The following is a 16,737-nucleotide window of genomic DNA, read 5'->3' as shown; positions in this document are numbered from 1 at the left end:
ACTGACAGATCCTTTGACAAATCAGTTATTGGCTTAAAATCAATAATTATTTGCTTAACAATGATTGCATTTGCACTTCTCATGGTTCATCCAGTGTTCAATGCAGAGGGCAAATTCACTGATGTTGTGGTGTATGGATAACCAATGGGAAAAATAGAGGGATTTCTTCTATCACAATACCTGTTTTACCTTGGAACCTGGAATCATTTTAACCACAATGTAATTTTTCCATCCATCTGTCATTACACAACCCGGGACAGTTTACCCTCAGAGTTGAATGAAGAGAAAACAGCTTAAACACACTGAATTAAGATTTGCTTGTCCTTGTCTTTCTTTAGGTGATAAAGCACCTGCGAACAGCAGAGTTCAAACCCTTTGTGGTGTTTGTCAAGCCTCCTCCAACTGAAAAACTAAGGGAGACCAGAAAGAATGCAAACATTGTGTCAGACAAGGAGGACAAGGGATGTGCAAAGCAATTGACAGTGAGTAACAAACATATTTTGATGCAAATGATGTCTGCACTGTTTCCTTTGAAATTCCATTTTTATATTTTATTAAGATTGTGACATACCCAGATACCATATGCCAGAAGTAGGTAAATTATGGCCAGCTTTGTTAAAACTGATCTGCCAGGCATTTAGAATCAAAATCAGCTGTATTGACCAAGAATGTTCACATTTGTTGGCAGTGTAATGTTGAACAGTGGTGATACTGTTAACCCAAGTAAGCACTGAATTAAATGGATGAAAAGAAAAAGAAGAGATGTTGTGCTGTATTACTGGTCCCCTCTTTCATCACTGCAACCAGCGGACTGCAAGAGGGCCTTAATTAAGGACTTTATTAAGCATGCCCCATGCAGGTGGCTCTGTGTCAAATTACAATTTGCCCATCATAAGTAAAAATAAAGACAAATAATTCAATAATTGACACACAATTCCACACTCCTGCTTGCTCTCATATTGTAAAACACTTATTATTCAGTCAAAAGTAAACAAAATGACAACCTTTTCCAGGGTTTTCTTTAGTTATCTCAAAAAAAAACTTGGCAATACTCTTGAGTGTTGCAGCGAGTGTATTGCTCTACCGTGGGCAGTCTTTTGGTTTTCCACAACACTTAAGTGCCGGGCTCTGTTAGGCTTACGTAAAACTATGTTGTACTTGGTCTGTCAATATTGGCATCCCAATCTGCGTAACTGTAAACCTCTATATTCAGGTTCTTATCACCATCCATCTGTCATCCCCCCGCTTATCCGGAGCCAGGGTGCAGGGGCAGCTGCCAGAGCAGTGAGGTCCAGATCTCGCTCCCCCCACCACATGATTCAGCTCCTCTGGGGAGACCCCAGGACGTTCCCAGGCCAGCCTGGAGATTTAGTCTCTCAGGCGTGTCCAGGGTCTTCCCCATGGTCTCCTCCCAGATGGACATGCCTAGAATCCCTCCCCCGGGAGGCGTCCAGGAGGCATCCTGACCAGATCCCCAACTCATCTCATCTGACTCCTCTCCATGCGGAAGAGCAGCGGCTCTACTCCGAGCTCTTCCAGAATGACTGAACTTCTCAGCCTGTCTCGAAGGAAGAGTCCGGCCAACCTGTGGACAAAACTCATTTTTGCCGCTTGTATCCGCGATCTCGTTCGTTCGGTCACTACCCACAGCTTGTGACCATGACTGGTAAATTGGGCGCTTCGCCCCTAGACCAGCTTCCTCTTCACCACTACAGACCGGTACACTGTCTGCATCACTGCAGACGCTGCACCGATCCGCCTGTCGCTCTCCTGTTCCATGCTTCCCTCTCTTGTGAACAAGACCCCGAGATACTTGAACCCCTCCATTTGGGGCAGGACCTTTTCCTTGACCCAGAGTGGGCATTATGGTCTCGGATTTGAAGGCGCTGATCCTCATCCTGGCCGCTTCACACTCAGCCACGAACCGTTCCAGTGAGAGCTGGAGGTCATGCATCATCTGCAAAAAGCAGAGACTCGATCCTGCGGCCACTAAACCAGATCCCCTCATCACCCTGGCTGCACCTAGAAATTCTGTCCATAAAAGTTCTGGACAGAATTGATGACAAAAGGCAGCGCTGGCAGAGTCCAACTCTCACCCAACAACCAGCAATGCAGACCAGGCTCCAACACTAACCATACAGAGACCGAACAGCCCATATGACGAGGTTTGTTATTCCATACTCCCGGAGTACCCCCCCGAGGATGCCTTCTCCAGATCCACAAAACACATGTAAACTGGTTTGGCAAACTCCCATACCTCCTCAAGGTCACCACTGAGGGTTTAGAGCTGGTCCACTGTTCCATGGCCAGGATGAAAACCACATTGCTCCTCCTGGATCCAAGGTTCAACAAATTGGCGGACCCTCTTCTTCAGCACCGCTGAATAGACCTTACCAGGGAGGCTGAGGAATGTGATTCCCCCCTGTAATTGGAGCGCATCCTTCGATCCCCCTTTTTAATACATTTATCTTATCACATTTTTTGTAGAACAACTTCTTGTCACTTGTACACTCAGTACATGTTTGACAGTACCCCATTGCTGTTGTATTGGTTCAGAAAAATGCTGACAGTTTGTTTACAACATAACTCAAATAAGGTCTTGTACGGACAGTCAAATAGATAAGATTGCCCACTGTCCCCCAATTTTGTGACATCACTCTTCAGTGCAGTGCCATTGGTAAAATTCAATTTCTGATCACAAGATGTTGTTCTAGGCTTGCAATTCTGCATGTTGAACCATTTCAGGATTTGACAAACATACTTTGGTTGTCACATTTGTTACTAAGTTGTTACTCTGGTCAAAGTCAATGCCAGAAAAGTGTTTTAGTTCGCCCAAGTCTGAAACCTTGTTGTAAGCATGTCCTTCATGGTATTTTTATCACTTGTTGCAATAAGTCATCAACCTAAATTTCCACAATCACCTGCTCATTTTTAGTTTCCCTTCAATGATCGGACTGTTGTGTCAAAACTTACTTTGTGTCAGACAATCATGTCACAGCATGTTCCAGTTCCTGCTTGATTATTTTAGCCCATACAATGATCTCTCTAGCTTGCGCACCAACTCTTCAATTGTGTGAGACTTGTACGTCCCTGGCTGTTCCATATATATATCTCACAGTCTATGGGTGCATTTAAGAAGACTGTCTTTACATCCATATGGTGCAAGATCAATTTCTCCTGTACTGGTTTTTACATCAAAATTCAGATACGACTCATGTAAGCTGTAGAAGAAAATGTTTCCTAACAATCTTCGCCTATCTTTTGACTCCAACATAGCAGGCTTTGTATTCTCAGATTCGTCAACATTCCTTTTTATAGCATACACTCATCTACCCCCCACTGTCTCCTTATCTTCAGGCAGTTTGGTAAGGGTGAATGTTGTTGCTGTGAGTCACTTTTGGCTTGACTTATCTGTAAACTCAGCAAAGGATATGGTCTCACACAGTTGTCTGAGATGGATAGCAATTGGTTTGAAGGATTCAGGCAGACCTTTCAGAACCTGAGCAACCAGTAGTCCATCACTTAATGTCTCACTGGCATTCTTTTATACGGTGATCAGGTTCACTGTCAGGATCGCGTGCCCAGTCACACCTTCACTGCCTGACTTTTGGAGTGAAGTCAGTACTGTATAGACGGCCCATAACCTGATGGCAGAGTAATGTTGCAGCAGCAACTGTGTGAACCCAAATTAGTACCTAACTTAAACAGAAAGAAAGAAAAAGGAGGACGCTTTTCTTCATTACTGCTTTGCTCTTTTATCACTGCATTGGCAAACAGCTGAGTGCAAGAGGGCCTTTACTAAATACACCCATGACTGCTGGATCGTTTCCCATTGTACCTCAACACTATGTGTCGATGGATCCTGTGTGTTCATCGATGAAGCAATAGGAGAAGATATTGAGGCATCAATCAGTATTTAATTCAGCAGTCAAAATAAAGTATACAGAGCCCTGGGTCTGATCTTCTATTCCCTGGCAAGCAACAAAGTGTCAGTTCACAAAGTCTGACCCAGTGTTTCCCTGACCCAGTGTTTTTAGAAGAGTTTGGGACTGAGAGTAGGGACTTTGAATATTAGGACTGTGACAGGAAAAGGTTCGAGAGTTGATCGAGATGATGCAGAGAAGTAAAGTGGGTATACTGTGTGTCCAAGAGACCAGGTGGAAAGGTAGTATGGTTAGAAGCTTAGGAGCAGGCTTTAAGTTGTACTATCATGGTACTGACAAGAAGAGAAATGGAGTTGGAGTTATATTGAAGGAGTAGTTTTTTGGAATGTTCTGGAGGTGAAAAGAATGTCAGATAGACTTACGAGTCTGAAACTGGAAATTGAAGATGTGATGCTCAATGTTGTTAGTGGCTATGCCCCGCAGGTGGGGTGTGAATCTGAAGAGAAGGAGAAGTTCTGGAATGAGTTAGATGAAGTGCTCCAGAATAGTCCCAGAAATGACAGAGTGGTAATTGGTGAAGACTTCAATGAACATGTTGGTGAAGGCAATAGAGGGGATGAAGACGTGATGGGCAGATTTGGTATCCAGGATAGGAATGCGGAGGGACAGATGGTGGTAGATTTTGCAAAAAGGATGGAAATGGCTGTAGTGAACACTTTTTTCCAGAAAAGACAGGAACATAGGGTAACTTATAAGTGTGGAGGTAGGAGCAGGCAGGTAGACTACATCTTTAATAGACAAGGTAACCTGAAAGAGATCAGTGACTGCAAAGTAGTTGTAGGTGAGAGTGTAACCAGACAGCATAGGATAGTGGTTTGTAGGATGACTCTGGTGACAAGGAAGAGGAAGAGGACAAAGGTAGAGCAGAGGACAAAGTAGTGGAAGCTGAAAAGGGAGGAGTGTTGTATGGTTTTCAGGGAAGAGTTGAGAAAGGCGCTGGGTGGTCAGGGAGAGCTTCAAGATGATTTGATAACAACAGCTAGTGCTATCTGGGAAGCAGGTGGGAGAGTGCCGTATTTTCCGCACTATAAGGCGCATTGGATTCTAAGGCGCACTGTCAATGAATGTCCTGTCTTAAAAAGATGTCATATATAAGGCGCACCGCATTATAAGTCGCATAGAATAGAAACTATTGTCGTGTCTGGGGTTGCGTTATGCATCCACTAGATGAAGCTGCACTAAAGGGAATGTCAACAAAACAGTTAGGTAAGTAAGTTAGTCAAACTTCATTAATAGAATACAAACCAATGTTCTGACAACTCTGTTCACTCCACAAAACAAGTTTGTGCATTCACAATAAGGTACCGTATGTACCGGTAGCTCTTACCAGTATTTGCAGCACTTTCGTTGAAAACAATATTTTTCCAACTTCATTTGTCACAGTTCAAAGCTTTTCATAAAATGAAATCACCAAGGAGGATCGCCTCTTAATTCATTGAAGTTCATGTAGCTATCTAGTGCTGTTGGTTTCATTCAAATAGTTACTGTAGAGACGCTTTACTTGGCGCAGGTCATCTTGTTGCTTCCTCCACTTCCGCACCATTGATTCATTAATTTTGAATTCTCTCACTGCTGCTCTATTCCCGTGTTCTACTGCATGACTGATCGCCTTGAGTTTGAACTCTGTGTCGTAAGCATGTCTCTTGAAAGGTACCATTTTCGGATCATACTTATACACACGCTTGTGTAGCATTGTGTTTTTGTAGACCAAGAAAAAGCATATGACAGGGTGCCAAGAGAGGAGCTCTGGTATTGTATGAGGAAGTCTGGAGTGGCAGAGAAGTATGTTAAACTGGTGCAGGACATGTATGCTAGCTGTGAGACACTGGTACGGTGTGCTGTAGGGGTAACAGAGAAGTTCAAGGTGGAGGTGGGACTCCATCAGGGATCAGCTCTGAGCCCCTTCTTGTTCGCAATGGTGATTGATAGGCTGACAGATGAGGTTAGACAGGAATCCCCATGGACCATGATGTTTACAGATGACGTGATCTGTAGTGAGAGCAGACAACAGGTAGAGGAAAATCTAGAGAGGTGGAGGTATGCTCTGGAAAGGAGAGGAATGAAAGTTAGTCACAGCAAGACAGAATATATGTGTGTGAATGAGAGGAACTCGGGTGGAACGGTGAGGCTACAGGGAGTGGAGATCAAGAAGCTGTAGAATTTCAGGTACTTAGGGTCAACAGTCCAGAGCAACGGAGAGTGTGGAAAAGAGGTGAAGAGACGGGTTCAAGCACGTTGGAATGGGTGGAGAAAAGTGTCAGGGGTACTATGTGATGGAAGACTATCAGCCAGAATAAAAGGAAAGGTGTACAAGACAGTGGTGAGACCAGCGATGATGTAGGGACTAGAAACTGTTACAATGACTAAAAGACAGCAGAGAATATATTGGTAGACGGATGCTGGAATTGGAGCTGCCAGGCAAGAGGTCTCCAGGAAGACCAAAGAAAAGATTTATGGATGTAGTGAGAGAAGATATGAGGGTAGTTGGTGTGTGAGAGAAGAGGATACAGAGAATAGGGTTAGATGGAGAAAGTTGACTTGCTGTGGCGACACCTGACGGGAAAAGCCGAAAGAAGAAGAAGAAGACTTATTCACACGCTTGTGTGTGTATAAGTGTGTTGCACTGGAATTCCCCTTTACCGTTTACTGCCCCCGACTACAGTAGTCATAATTAATCAATATTGGTCCATATATAAGGCGCATCGGATTATAATGTTGGATTATACTGTTTGTTTTTTAGAAAATTAAAGGCTTTTAGTCGCGCCTTATAGTGTGGAAAATTCGGTACTTGGTGTGTCATCTGGAAGGTCAGTAGATAAGGAGGCTTGATGGTGGAATGATGAGGTGCAGGAGTATACAGTATACAGAGAAAGCGGTTAGCAAAGAAAAAGTGGGGCACGGAGAGGATTGAAGAGAACAGACAGGAGTACAGGGACATACAGCATAAGGTAAAGATAGAGGTAGCAAAGGCTAAACAAAGGGCGTATGATGACTTGTATGCTTGGTTGGATAGTAAGGAGGGAGAGAATGATCTATACAGGTTGGCAAAACAGACAGATAAAGATGGAAAGATGTACAACAGGTCTGGATGATTAAGGATAGAGAGGGAAATGTGTTGACAGATGCTACCAGAGTGATGGGACGATGGAAAGAGTACTTTGAAGAGCTGATGAATGTGGAAAATGAAAGAGAGGCAAGGGCAGATGAGCTGACTATTGTAGACCACAAAGTATCAGCGATAACTAATAGTGAAGCGAGGAAGTCATTGAAGAGGAGGAAGAGTGGAAAAGCAGTTGGTCCTGATGATATGCCTGTGGAGGTGTGGAAGTGTCTAGGAGAGGCAGCGGTAGAGTTTCTGACAAGTTTATTCAACAGGATCTTTGAGAGTGAGGGGATCCCTGAGGAATGGAGATGACGTGTGATGGTACCCATTTTTAAGAATAATGGGGATGTGCAGAATTGTGGCAACTATAAATGGATAAAGTTGATGTGCCATACAATGAAGTTATGGGGAAGAGTAGTGGAAACTAGACTGCGAGCAGAAGTCAGCATTTTTGAATAGCAGTATGGCTTCATGCATAGAAAGAGTTCTACATATGCAGTATTTGCTTTGAGAATGCAAATAGAAGTACAGAGAAGGTCAAAGGGAGCTGCATTGTGTTTTCATAGACTGAGAAAAAGAATATGACAGGGTGTCAAGAGAGGAGCTCTGGTATTGTATGGGGAAATCTGGAGTGGCAGAGAAGTATGTAAGACTGGTGCAGGCATGTATGCTAGCTATGAGACAGTGGTGCGATGTGCTGTAGAGGTAGCAGAAGTTCAAGGTGGAGGTGGGACTCCATCAGGGATCATCTCTGAGCCCCTCTTTGTTTGCAGTAGGGATGGACAGGCTGACAGATGAGGTTAGACAGGAATCCCCATGGACCATGATGTTTTCAGATGACATTGTGATCTATAGTGAGAGCAGACAACAGATAGAGGAAAATCTAGAGAGTGTGTATGCGCTGAAAAAGAGAGGAATGAAAGTCACAGCAAGACAGAGTATATGTGTGTGAATGAAAGGAACCCGGGTGGAACAGTGAGGCTAAAGGGAGTGGAGGTCAAGATGTTGGAGGATTTCAGGTACTTGGGGTCAACAGTCCAGACCAACGGAGAGCGTGGAAAGGAGGCGAAGAGACGGGTTCATGCAGGTTGGGATGGGTGGAGAAAAGTGTCAGGGGTACTATGTGATAGAAAACTATTGGCCAAAATGAAAAGAAAGGTGTACAAGACAGTGGTAAGACCAGCGATGATGTATGGACAATGACAAAAAGAAAAAGAGGCAGAGCTAAAAGTCCTCCTAGCCTGTCAAAGTGGTTTGAGCAAGACACTCCTTTGTTTGTTTTTGAGCTTTAACCCAAATTTTGCATTATCTTCTCACAAATCAAACATTAATGTGTGGTCTGCTGATCTTTACTTAAGTTGGATACAGCTGATTCCACTGATACAGGCCACAATGGCATAGTCATCTGAGAACTTCTTCAGGTGGCAGGACTGTGAGCAGAAGCTTAAGTCAGAGATGTAGAGTGTAACCAGGAAGGGAGCCAGGACTGTCCTCTGTGGTGCCCCCGTGCTGCTCATGATTGTGTCCGACATGATCTTTCGTAGCCTCACATACTGTGGGTGGCCTGGAATGTAGTCAGTAATCCAGGCCACTAGTCGAGCATCCACCAACATGTCAGTAGCTTACTCCTGCGTTAGTTGGTCTAATGGTGTTAAAAGTATTGGAAAAGTCAAAGAACATTATTCTCATAGTGCTGCCTGCCTCCTTGAGATGAGTGTAAACCCTGTGCAGCAGGAAGATGATGATGTCTTCCACTCTAATATGAGGCTGGTATACAAATTGTGGGGGTCCAATGCTGGTTTGCAAGGGAGCGAAGGTGCCTCAGGAGGAGATGCTCCAGTGACTTCATGGCATATGATGTCAAGGCCACTGGTCTGTAATCACTCTGTGTGTTTGGGTGTTTTTTCCTAGGCATAGGGACCAAGCGTGAGGTTTTCCACAAGCAATGGAAAACCATCATGCTTAGGCTGAATATACAGTATGTCAAAAAACACCACAGCTGAGTAGCACATCCTTTGAGCCTCTAGTGACAAGGCCATTAGCGCCTGCAGCCTTTCCTGGCTGAAGACAACTGAACTCTTCTCACATCCTCCACGGTGATGACGAGGGAGGCCGGTGGGAACAGATGGTGTGAAGAAGGTGTGGCTGAAAGGTAGAGAGGGGAGGGAGATAAGGTGAGTGGTAGAGGGGAAAACAAAGTTTTTTGAGTGGGTTGGACAGAGGGGGTTGAGGTGAGTGTGCCGGAGTCTGGTCATAACATTCGATAATTCCTTTGAAACTCAGGCACAGACATTCAGGGAAGTCTGCATATGCCCCACCCACTGTGAAACACATCAAAAACGCTAAACATTTGAGGAATCTTACAGGCAACAACATAGGAGCAACCCGGTGACTATGGCAGACAGTGATTAATGATGTTGGTGGTAGTTACATGGTGTTTAATGAGAAGATCAAGTCACTGTAACAATGTGTGCAATGCTGGGATTAATTTTTTTTCCTCTCACTTTTCTTGATCTGCACACACCTTTTGGCGTTTTTGGATTTGCCATGAAGTAGTGACCGTCTATTCTGACAGACATTGTCCTCTGAGCGTAATGTTTGGCTACCTCTTCCCAAAACGTTCTAGCCATTTGGGTTGTCTTTATTTGCCTCACTACATGTGTTACGTGTAATTTACTGTTATTTACATTTTCATGCTAAATTCTGTCATATCTGTGGACACCATAGTTTTCCATGCTCATAGAAACAAATATGATAATGTTAAGGTTTGAATCTGTTAAAATCAAAGAGTAGTAGTTTGTGGTTTGGTTTATTTGTGTGCTTCTTTTTTGTAAGTTTTGTACTGTCCAAAGTTCTTAATTACATCTTTGTTTTCTGTTAAATGAGTTCAGGATTTATAAGCATATGGTTTTATTTTTGGTTCTAATATCTATACAGATAAAGATCATTCGAGGTTAAGGGTCGACCTAGTAATGCCAAATATTAATACCTTCATCTGTGCTTGTCTTTTGCTGCTCTTTTATTGGTTGAAAAGATGTTTATGCTTCCTGATCTCCCATTTCCACGCTGTCACGACTCATCGGATCCCCAGGCAGGTGGCACAGCAATCAAGGCAGTTATCCCCTGCACCTGGTGAACACGCCTCACCAGGAAACAATGCCACTAATTAGGCAAGAGTATATAGGGTGGACCCAAAGTTGCAGACATTGTCTGATCTCGTTGCTAGGAGAAGTCTGTGTAGTCTTCTCCCTGGTGTGTGTATGACATCCCGATCCCACAACTTATTAAACCACATGCGTATCTACGAACCTGTGTCTGTCCTCCTGGAAGCCAATCGTAACACATGCAAAGCATAATGTATGGCGTACAAATATTTTACATTTCTGCCTTTCATTTCGTCCTTTTGTCTTTCTGAATATATATAATTTTTCCTTTATAGATTTGTGTATAACCATGTATATTCAGTTTAAACAAATATGAAAAGTCCTTTATGTAAGGTTCTCTTTCGGGGATATATTATTGGACAAACTGTGCTACAGTATATGTGTGGGCACCGAACTCTTAAAATTATAATTGGTGTACCATGCATCACATTGTTTATTTGTTTAAGAACATTTATTTCAATGCTATGTAAAATTATTTTCCTTTCCATTTACTGTTGTCAGCCTTTCTCATTACAACTTCACTTGTCTTATTTGTCTTATTGTGAATCTGCATGTTTCAACTGTACCCTGCAGTCTTGTTCTACTATTAATGTTTTCATTTTTTCAGGAGGACTTTCACGAGATGATGGGAACTGCTCAGATGATGGAGACTCAGTACGGTCATCTGTTCGACAAAGTCATAGTAAATGACGACCTCTCAGTGGCATTCAAAGAGTTGCTCTTGGTGTTAAAGAAAGTTGAGATGGAGACTCACTGGGTTCCAGTTAGCTGGACTCATTCTTGAGGCTAACAAAGACTGAAGGAGAAAAGAAAAGAGGCAAAGAGGGAAAAAATTTGCATTTTTCCCCTCTTTGCTTTGGCTGATGTCAGGAGAGTGGGATCATAACAAGCCATATCTGAGCTGTACAAAGCTAACAATGTGTTTCTCTTTTCAATGGGATTCAAATTAGTCTCCAGTTGTCCTAATATGGAATCTTGGGTCTGACCAATTACAATAATGTTCTTGGAAGAAGCTTGCTGTGTTTGCTGCGTATATACTTTAATGTGGTTCTTAGCCTGGTCTTAAGCTGGACCATCTTTTTCTTCCCAATCCACAATTTGGAAAACCCTGGAGCTCTGCTAGCACATCAGGAACCCTGGCAACCAGAAAGTTTATTATATTAAATAATTCATTAGCAAAGAAACAGACTTAACTCTTTTTGTGAACAATTAACATGCACATGTCTCTAAAAGAATACAGGGGAAGGGTAACGAAGGGAAAGGGAATATTTGCCTTGTCTGTGAAGGTTCTCAGTCATCCAGGTCATGGTTAATTTTGACCATAAAAAGCCTCTGGGATGAAAGGCAAAATGTCTTCGAGCAAACTTTAGCAAACTTTCACCAGATTAAAGTAATGATTTTAGGAACATATTAAGCTATAGAGGTATTTGAAATTTAGGTGTACGGTAATACTCTCAAAGATTTGGTGTTTCACAAACATACATACATATGCTTAGATGTGCAGCTTCTCATTTATATGGGTGCTCCCTTCAAGGGCCGCCACAGTTAATCAACTTCTTCCATCTAACCCTATTCTCTGCATCCTTTCACAAGAATTAACCTCATGTCCTTTTTCACTACATTTATAAATCTTCTCTTTGGTCTTCCTCTTGGCCTCCTGCCTGGCAGTTCCAAATATATTCATTATCCCTCATGACAAAACCACCTCAGTCTGGCTGCTCTGTCCTTAGGTCCAAAATACCTGCTGTCCCTGGTGGACTTACTCCAGATCCTATCCAACGTTGTCACCCCCAAAGATAGGCACAAAATTTTCATCTCCGATCCCACTAGCTCTGCTTCCTGTCCTTTCATCGATGAAACTGTCTCTAAATCATACAGCATCGCTTGTCCCACCGTCAAGTACAATTTTCCTTTCATTCTTGTACTTTTCACCACCCATTCCAACCTGCTTGAATGTGTTTCTTCACATCTTTTCCACTCTCTAAGGTGTTGACCCTAAGTACTTAAGATTCTCCACCTTCTTTATGAGAGTAGTACTTGGGTCCCTCTCATTCACACACGTGTTCTGTCTTACTGGAGCTAACCTTTGTCTCCCTCCTTTCCAGGGCACACCTCCCCATCTCTAGATTTTCTTCCACCCTCTCCTTGCTCTCACCAAAGATCCCAATGTCATCTGCAAACATCGTGATCCATGGAGATTCTCTGGAGTGTCTAACTTCATCTGTCAGCTGGTCCTTCACCATTGTAAGCAAGAAGGGGCTCAGAGCTGGTCCCCGATGAAGTCGTACATCCACTTTTAACTTCTCTGTCACACCCATAGCACACCTAAACACTGTCACAGTTCGCATGCATGTCCCGTGCCAGTCTAACATACTCCTCAGGTACTGTATTAAGAAGTCTGGAATTGCATAGTTCCTCTCTCAGCACTCTTTCATACGTTTTTTCTAGATCTACAAAAGCACAGTGCAGCTCCCTCTGACCTTCTCTACTTCTCTGCCAGCATCCTGAAAGCAAATATTGCATCTGTATTGCTTTTCCTAGGCAAAAAAACATGCTTGCTCACAAATTGTCACTTTAGCTCTACTGTCTAGTTTTCATCTCATACCTGGAATTCCAGATGGAAATTCTATTTGGAATCTCATCTGGAAGCTCCCTCTGACCCCGCATAGCCATTCTCAACTCCTCCCAGAAAACCATGCGGCATCCCTCCCTTTTCAGCTTCCACCACTTCTTCCTCTGCTCTGCATTTGTCCTCATGACTTCCTTGTCACTGGAGTTATTCCACAAACCACCATCCTTTGCTGTCTGGCTACACTCTCACCTACCACTACTTTGCAGTTACTGATTTCCTTCAGGTTACATCATCTATACAAGATGAAGTCTACCTGTGTGTTCCCACCTTCATGCTCATAAGTTATCCAATGTCCCTGCCTCATCTGGAAAAAAAGATTTACTACAGCAATTGTAATCCTTTTCGCAAAGTCTACAACCATCTTTTCCTTTGTGTTCATATGCCCATAACCTCCACATCACGTCTCTTACCTACACCGCTTCGCCACTGAAGTGTGCACCAATTTGCACTTTCTCAACTTTGGGCATATTCCTCATCACTTCATCTAACTCACTCCAGCATTTTTCCCATCAGCATTTTTAACTCACATCCCACCTGTGGGGCAAAGGCACTTACAATATTGAGTATCACAACATCAAATTTGGGATTCAGACTCATGAGTCTATCTTGACACTCTTTCCACTTCCAGAACATTCCTAACAACTGTCTCCTCCAAGATGACACCTTGTCAATTTCTCTTCCTTTCAGTACCATAATAGGAAAGCTTATAACCTACTCTGAAGCTTCTAGCCTTGCAACTTTTCCACCTGGTCTCCTGGACACACAGTTTATCCACCTTCCTTCCTGCTTTTCTTGAAATCATTGAAATATTCAAAGTCAAAACCCTCAGTCCCATTCTCTTCCTTTTTCTCTCTTCTCTTCTGAACAAGGCTTTTTCTTCTTCTTTGCCCACAATAGCCCAATTTTCCACTGTTACCCTGTAGGTTATCAGCAACAATGGCAGTCGTAAACCTGGTCCTCGACTGATCCATTATGGAAATTATAAAGTTGATTTGCATATTTAGTTTTGGCACAAGTCTTACACTGGATTTCCTATTTGGCTCAGTCCTCTGCATTTATCCAGGCACTCTGACACACAAAAGTGCACCCCTGAGGCTGCATTGTACAGTACAGTACATACATGTGTATACTAACATAGTTACCCGTGTCAGTATATTTATATGCGCATTCATATATAGGTATATACACACACAAGTATCTATATGTATACATATGTGTATGTGTATAAATGTGTGTGTGTGTGTATGTGTATATATATATATATATATATATATATATGTATATTTGTGTATGTATATATGCACACACACATATATATATAGTAAAAATTTGATTTTTATAGCACCAAATAACAGAGTTTTCGCATGATACTTTACAAGCAGGTCTGGACCACATTCTTTAAAATTATACATATATTATACATAGATTAGAATTATATATATATATATGTATAGATGTGTCTATATACATATATGATTTTGGGTTTTGTTTTTTACACTTTGACTGTTACTCTGATAATTTTGTTAAGCACTGACTGCTATAGAAATTATATTTCAATTTTGAAACTCTTGCATACTGGCTGTATCTCTGGATTTACTAAAGGGAAATATGTGTTGTTTTGCTTTCAGCTCATTAATGAAAGTGATAATGTATTAGCCTTCCAGGACGCATTAACTTTTTAGGTTTCTTTTTTAATGTATTATTTTTCCATATTTCTTGTTTTTAAACTCGTCCGGCATCTTTTTATAGCCTGATGTATAACCTTAACCGGAAAAAAAATCTGCTGAAATGTTTATAAGGCAGGCAGCATGAATTTCCATACTTTATACATTTTCTATTAAATAAATTGACCCAAACTTGAATTTCCACTGTGGTGTTTTTGGTTCTTTCCATGGTTTATGATTCATCCCATGGACTACAAAGTTGGGCAGATCTAATTGACATTTTGCCAATTAATACCATTCTGTTTTTCTCACATAGATGCAAAAGGTAACCCATTTGAAAAACATAAAGAAAATATCAGTAAGGAATTTCTACCCTTTGCAGGAATTTCTACCATTTGCATCTCTGGATCTCTGATTGACCCCCTAAAGCATGAATAAAATTTGAGACAGGTCTTTAAAATTTCAATTAACGGCTCTTTCAAACTTAAGATATCATTGCAGGAAACAGTTTTCTTATTTGCGCCACCTTGACATGATAGTAGGTGGCATGTGAATGGCTAAAGGTCATTTTGTTTACTTGTTGGATCCAAAGAACAGTATACAGCTACTCATACATCAGATGACTTTGAAAAGATTTGGAAAAGACCCATTGAAAACTCATCTCACCCCTGCTCACAATTAAAGACCAGTTTTTATTGTTTTTAGTCACAGTTGAGTTTCAAAATGAGATTTTACAAAGACAGTAAATCTTACAGGGTCACTATTTACAAGACAACAACTTGGTTCTTTCAGCACTTTTTTTACATCACCATGCAATGTTTTCACAGGTATTTGCAGAGTCTGCTATTTTAGTCCATCACTTTTCCTTTTCAATTCAGACGTGATATCATACAAGGTGGGCCGCTCTGCCCACAGCTCACCCATCCACAACTCTTTCTGGAAAGTCCATATTGATTCGGACATCCTTCACTATTCCCATTCATCCATATCGCCAACAAATACCATCTCTGCCACCAATACTGCTCTGGTGATTGGTTCCAGGTTCCCTGTTTCCAGTTTTGTAATATTTCATCAATTGACTGTTAATTGTATTAAGTCACCATAAAGACTGAAAAACTTGTGATCATATCTCACACATTTGATATTTTCGTAAACTCAGATTATCACCCTATACTTACTGATTGAGATGATGGGAGCCCGCCATGACTCCAGTAAAACTAAAATGTCCTTCTGACTCATTTTTTAGTCAGTGACTGTGAAAATCTTTAGGTGTGAGCCCAACATAAGGAGGCAGCCTGCTGGAAAAAAGCTAATGCATGACAGCTTAATTAAACAAGTGCCCTTCTAAAGCACCCCTCTGAAGCCAGGCCTGCGGAAGGGGTTCAAGTACAAGTGACTGGTGGGTGATTTATACCCATGTACTCTGCCTGAAGAGACAACATGAGCCTCCACTTCCATGGGCTCGACACCACTAGAAGGGGCAAAGGGGATCAAGTGCGATGTGATCTGGGCGGCGGCCAAAGGTGGGGACCTTGGCAGTCCAACCCATGGCCGCAAAAGTTGCTGCTAGGAAAGTGGAAAGTCACTTCTCTGATGTGAAGTAGCATATGAGCAAAGGCCAATAACTTCCAACTACCATATTTTCCACACCATAAGGGGCACCGGATTATAAGGCACACCTTCAATGAATGGCCTATTTTGAAAATAAATAAATAAATAAATAAATCATATACAAGGTGCACCGCATTATAAGGGGCATAGACTAGAGCTACAGTAGTAGCTGGGGTTGTACCATGCATCCACTAAATAGAGCTGCGCTAAAGGGAATGTCAACAAAACAGTCAGATAAGTCTGTCAAACCTTATTAATAGAATACAAACCAACGTCCTGACAACTCCGTTCAATCCTGAAACAAGTTAGTGCATTCACAATGCAGTGCCATACGTACCGGTAACTCTTACCAGTATTTGGTATGTGTATCTATGCATTGAATAATGCAGAAATGCAGAAATGCAGAGGGTTGCGTCAGGAAGGGCATCCAGCGTAAAACTCTTGCCAAAACCAAACATGCCAGTCAACCATAGCCATATCACACCAGATCGGTCGTGGACTGGGTTAACAACGACCGCAAATAGTACTGATGACCTACAGGGTACTAATGGAAATTGGGCTACTGTGGGTTGAAGAATGAGAACAAGAAGAAGAGGAGGTATGCGCATTCGGAAGCAGG

General features: G+C 42.2%; 1 protein-coding gene across 9 annotated transcripts in view; it reads left to right on the top strand.

Annotated features, from left to right (window-relative positions):
* Positions 1-14,705, top strand: part of mpp7a (MAGUK p55 scaffold protein 7a) — a 155,609-nt gene extending 140,904 nt beyond the window's left edge. For 6 of the 9 annotated variants that reach the window (XM_086151601.1, XM_086151604.1, XM_086151602.1 and 3 more), the window contains 3 exons: positions 339-482; positions 10,819-10,865; positions 12,317-14,705. In XM_086151601.1, the coding sequence (XP_086007727.1) occupies positions 339-482; positions 10,819-10,865; positions 12,317-12,491 (366 nt within the window). In that variant the 3' untranslated portion in view covers positions 12,492-14,705. Of the gene's footprint in view, positions 1-338; positions 483-1,213; positions 1,803-10,818 lie in introns of those variants that run through there. The other 3 variants (XM_086151600.1, XM_086151597.1, XM_086151599.1) reach the window with 3 other exon arrangements.
* The last annotated feature ends 2,032 nt before the right edge of the window (positions 14,706-16,737 follow it).

Source organism: Fistularia commersonii, chromosome 8, assembly GCF_037954325.1.
Source record: "Fistularia commersonii isolate RoL2024-O1a breed Wild chromosome 8, RoL_Fcom_v1.0, whole genome shotgun sequence".
In the NCBI taxonomy this organism is placed as follows: domain Eukaryota; kingdom Metazoa; phylum Chordata; class Actinopteri; order Syngnathiformes; family Fistulariidae; genus Fistularia; species Fistularia commersonii.
The sequence above is the reverse complement of the archived record's forward strand: the minus strand, read 5'-3'. Positions and strand labels throughout refer to the sequence as shown.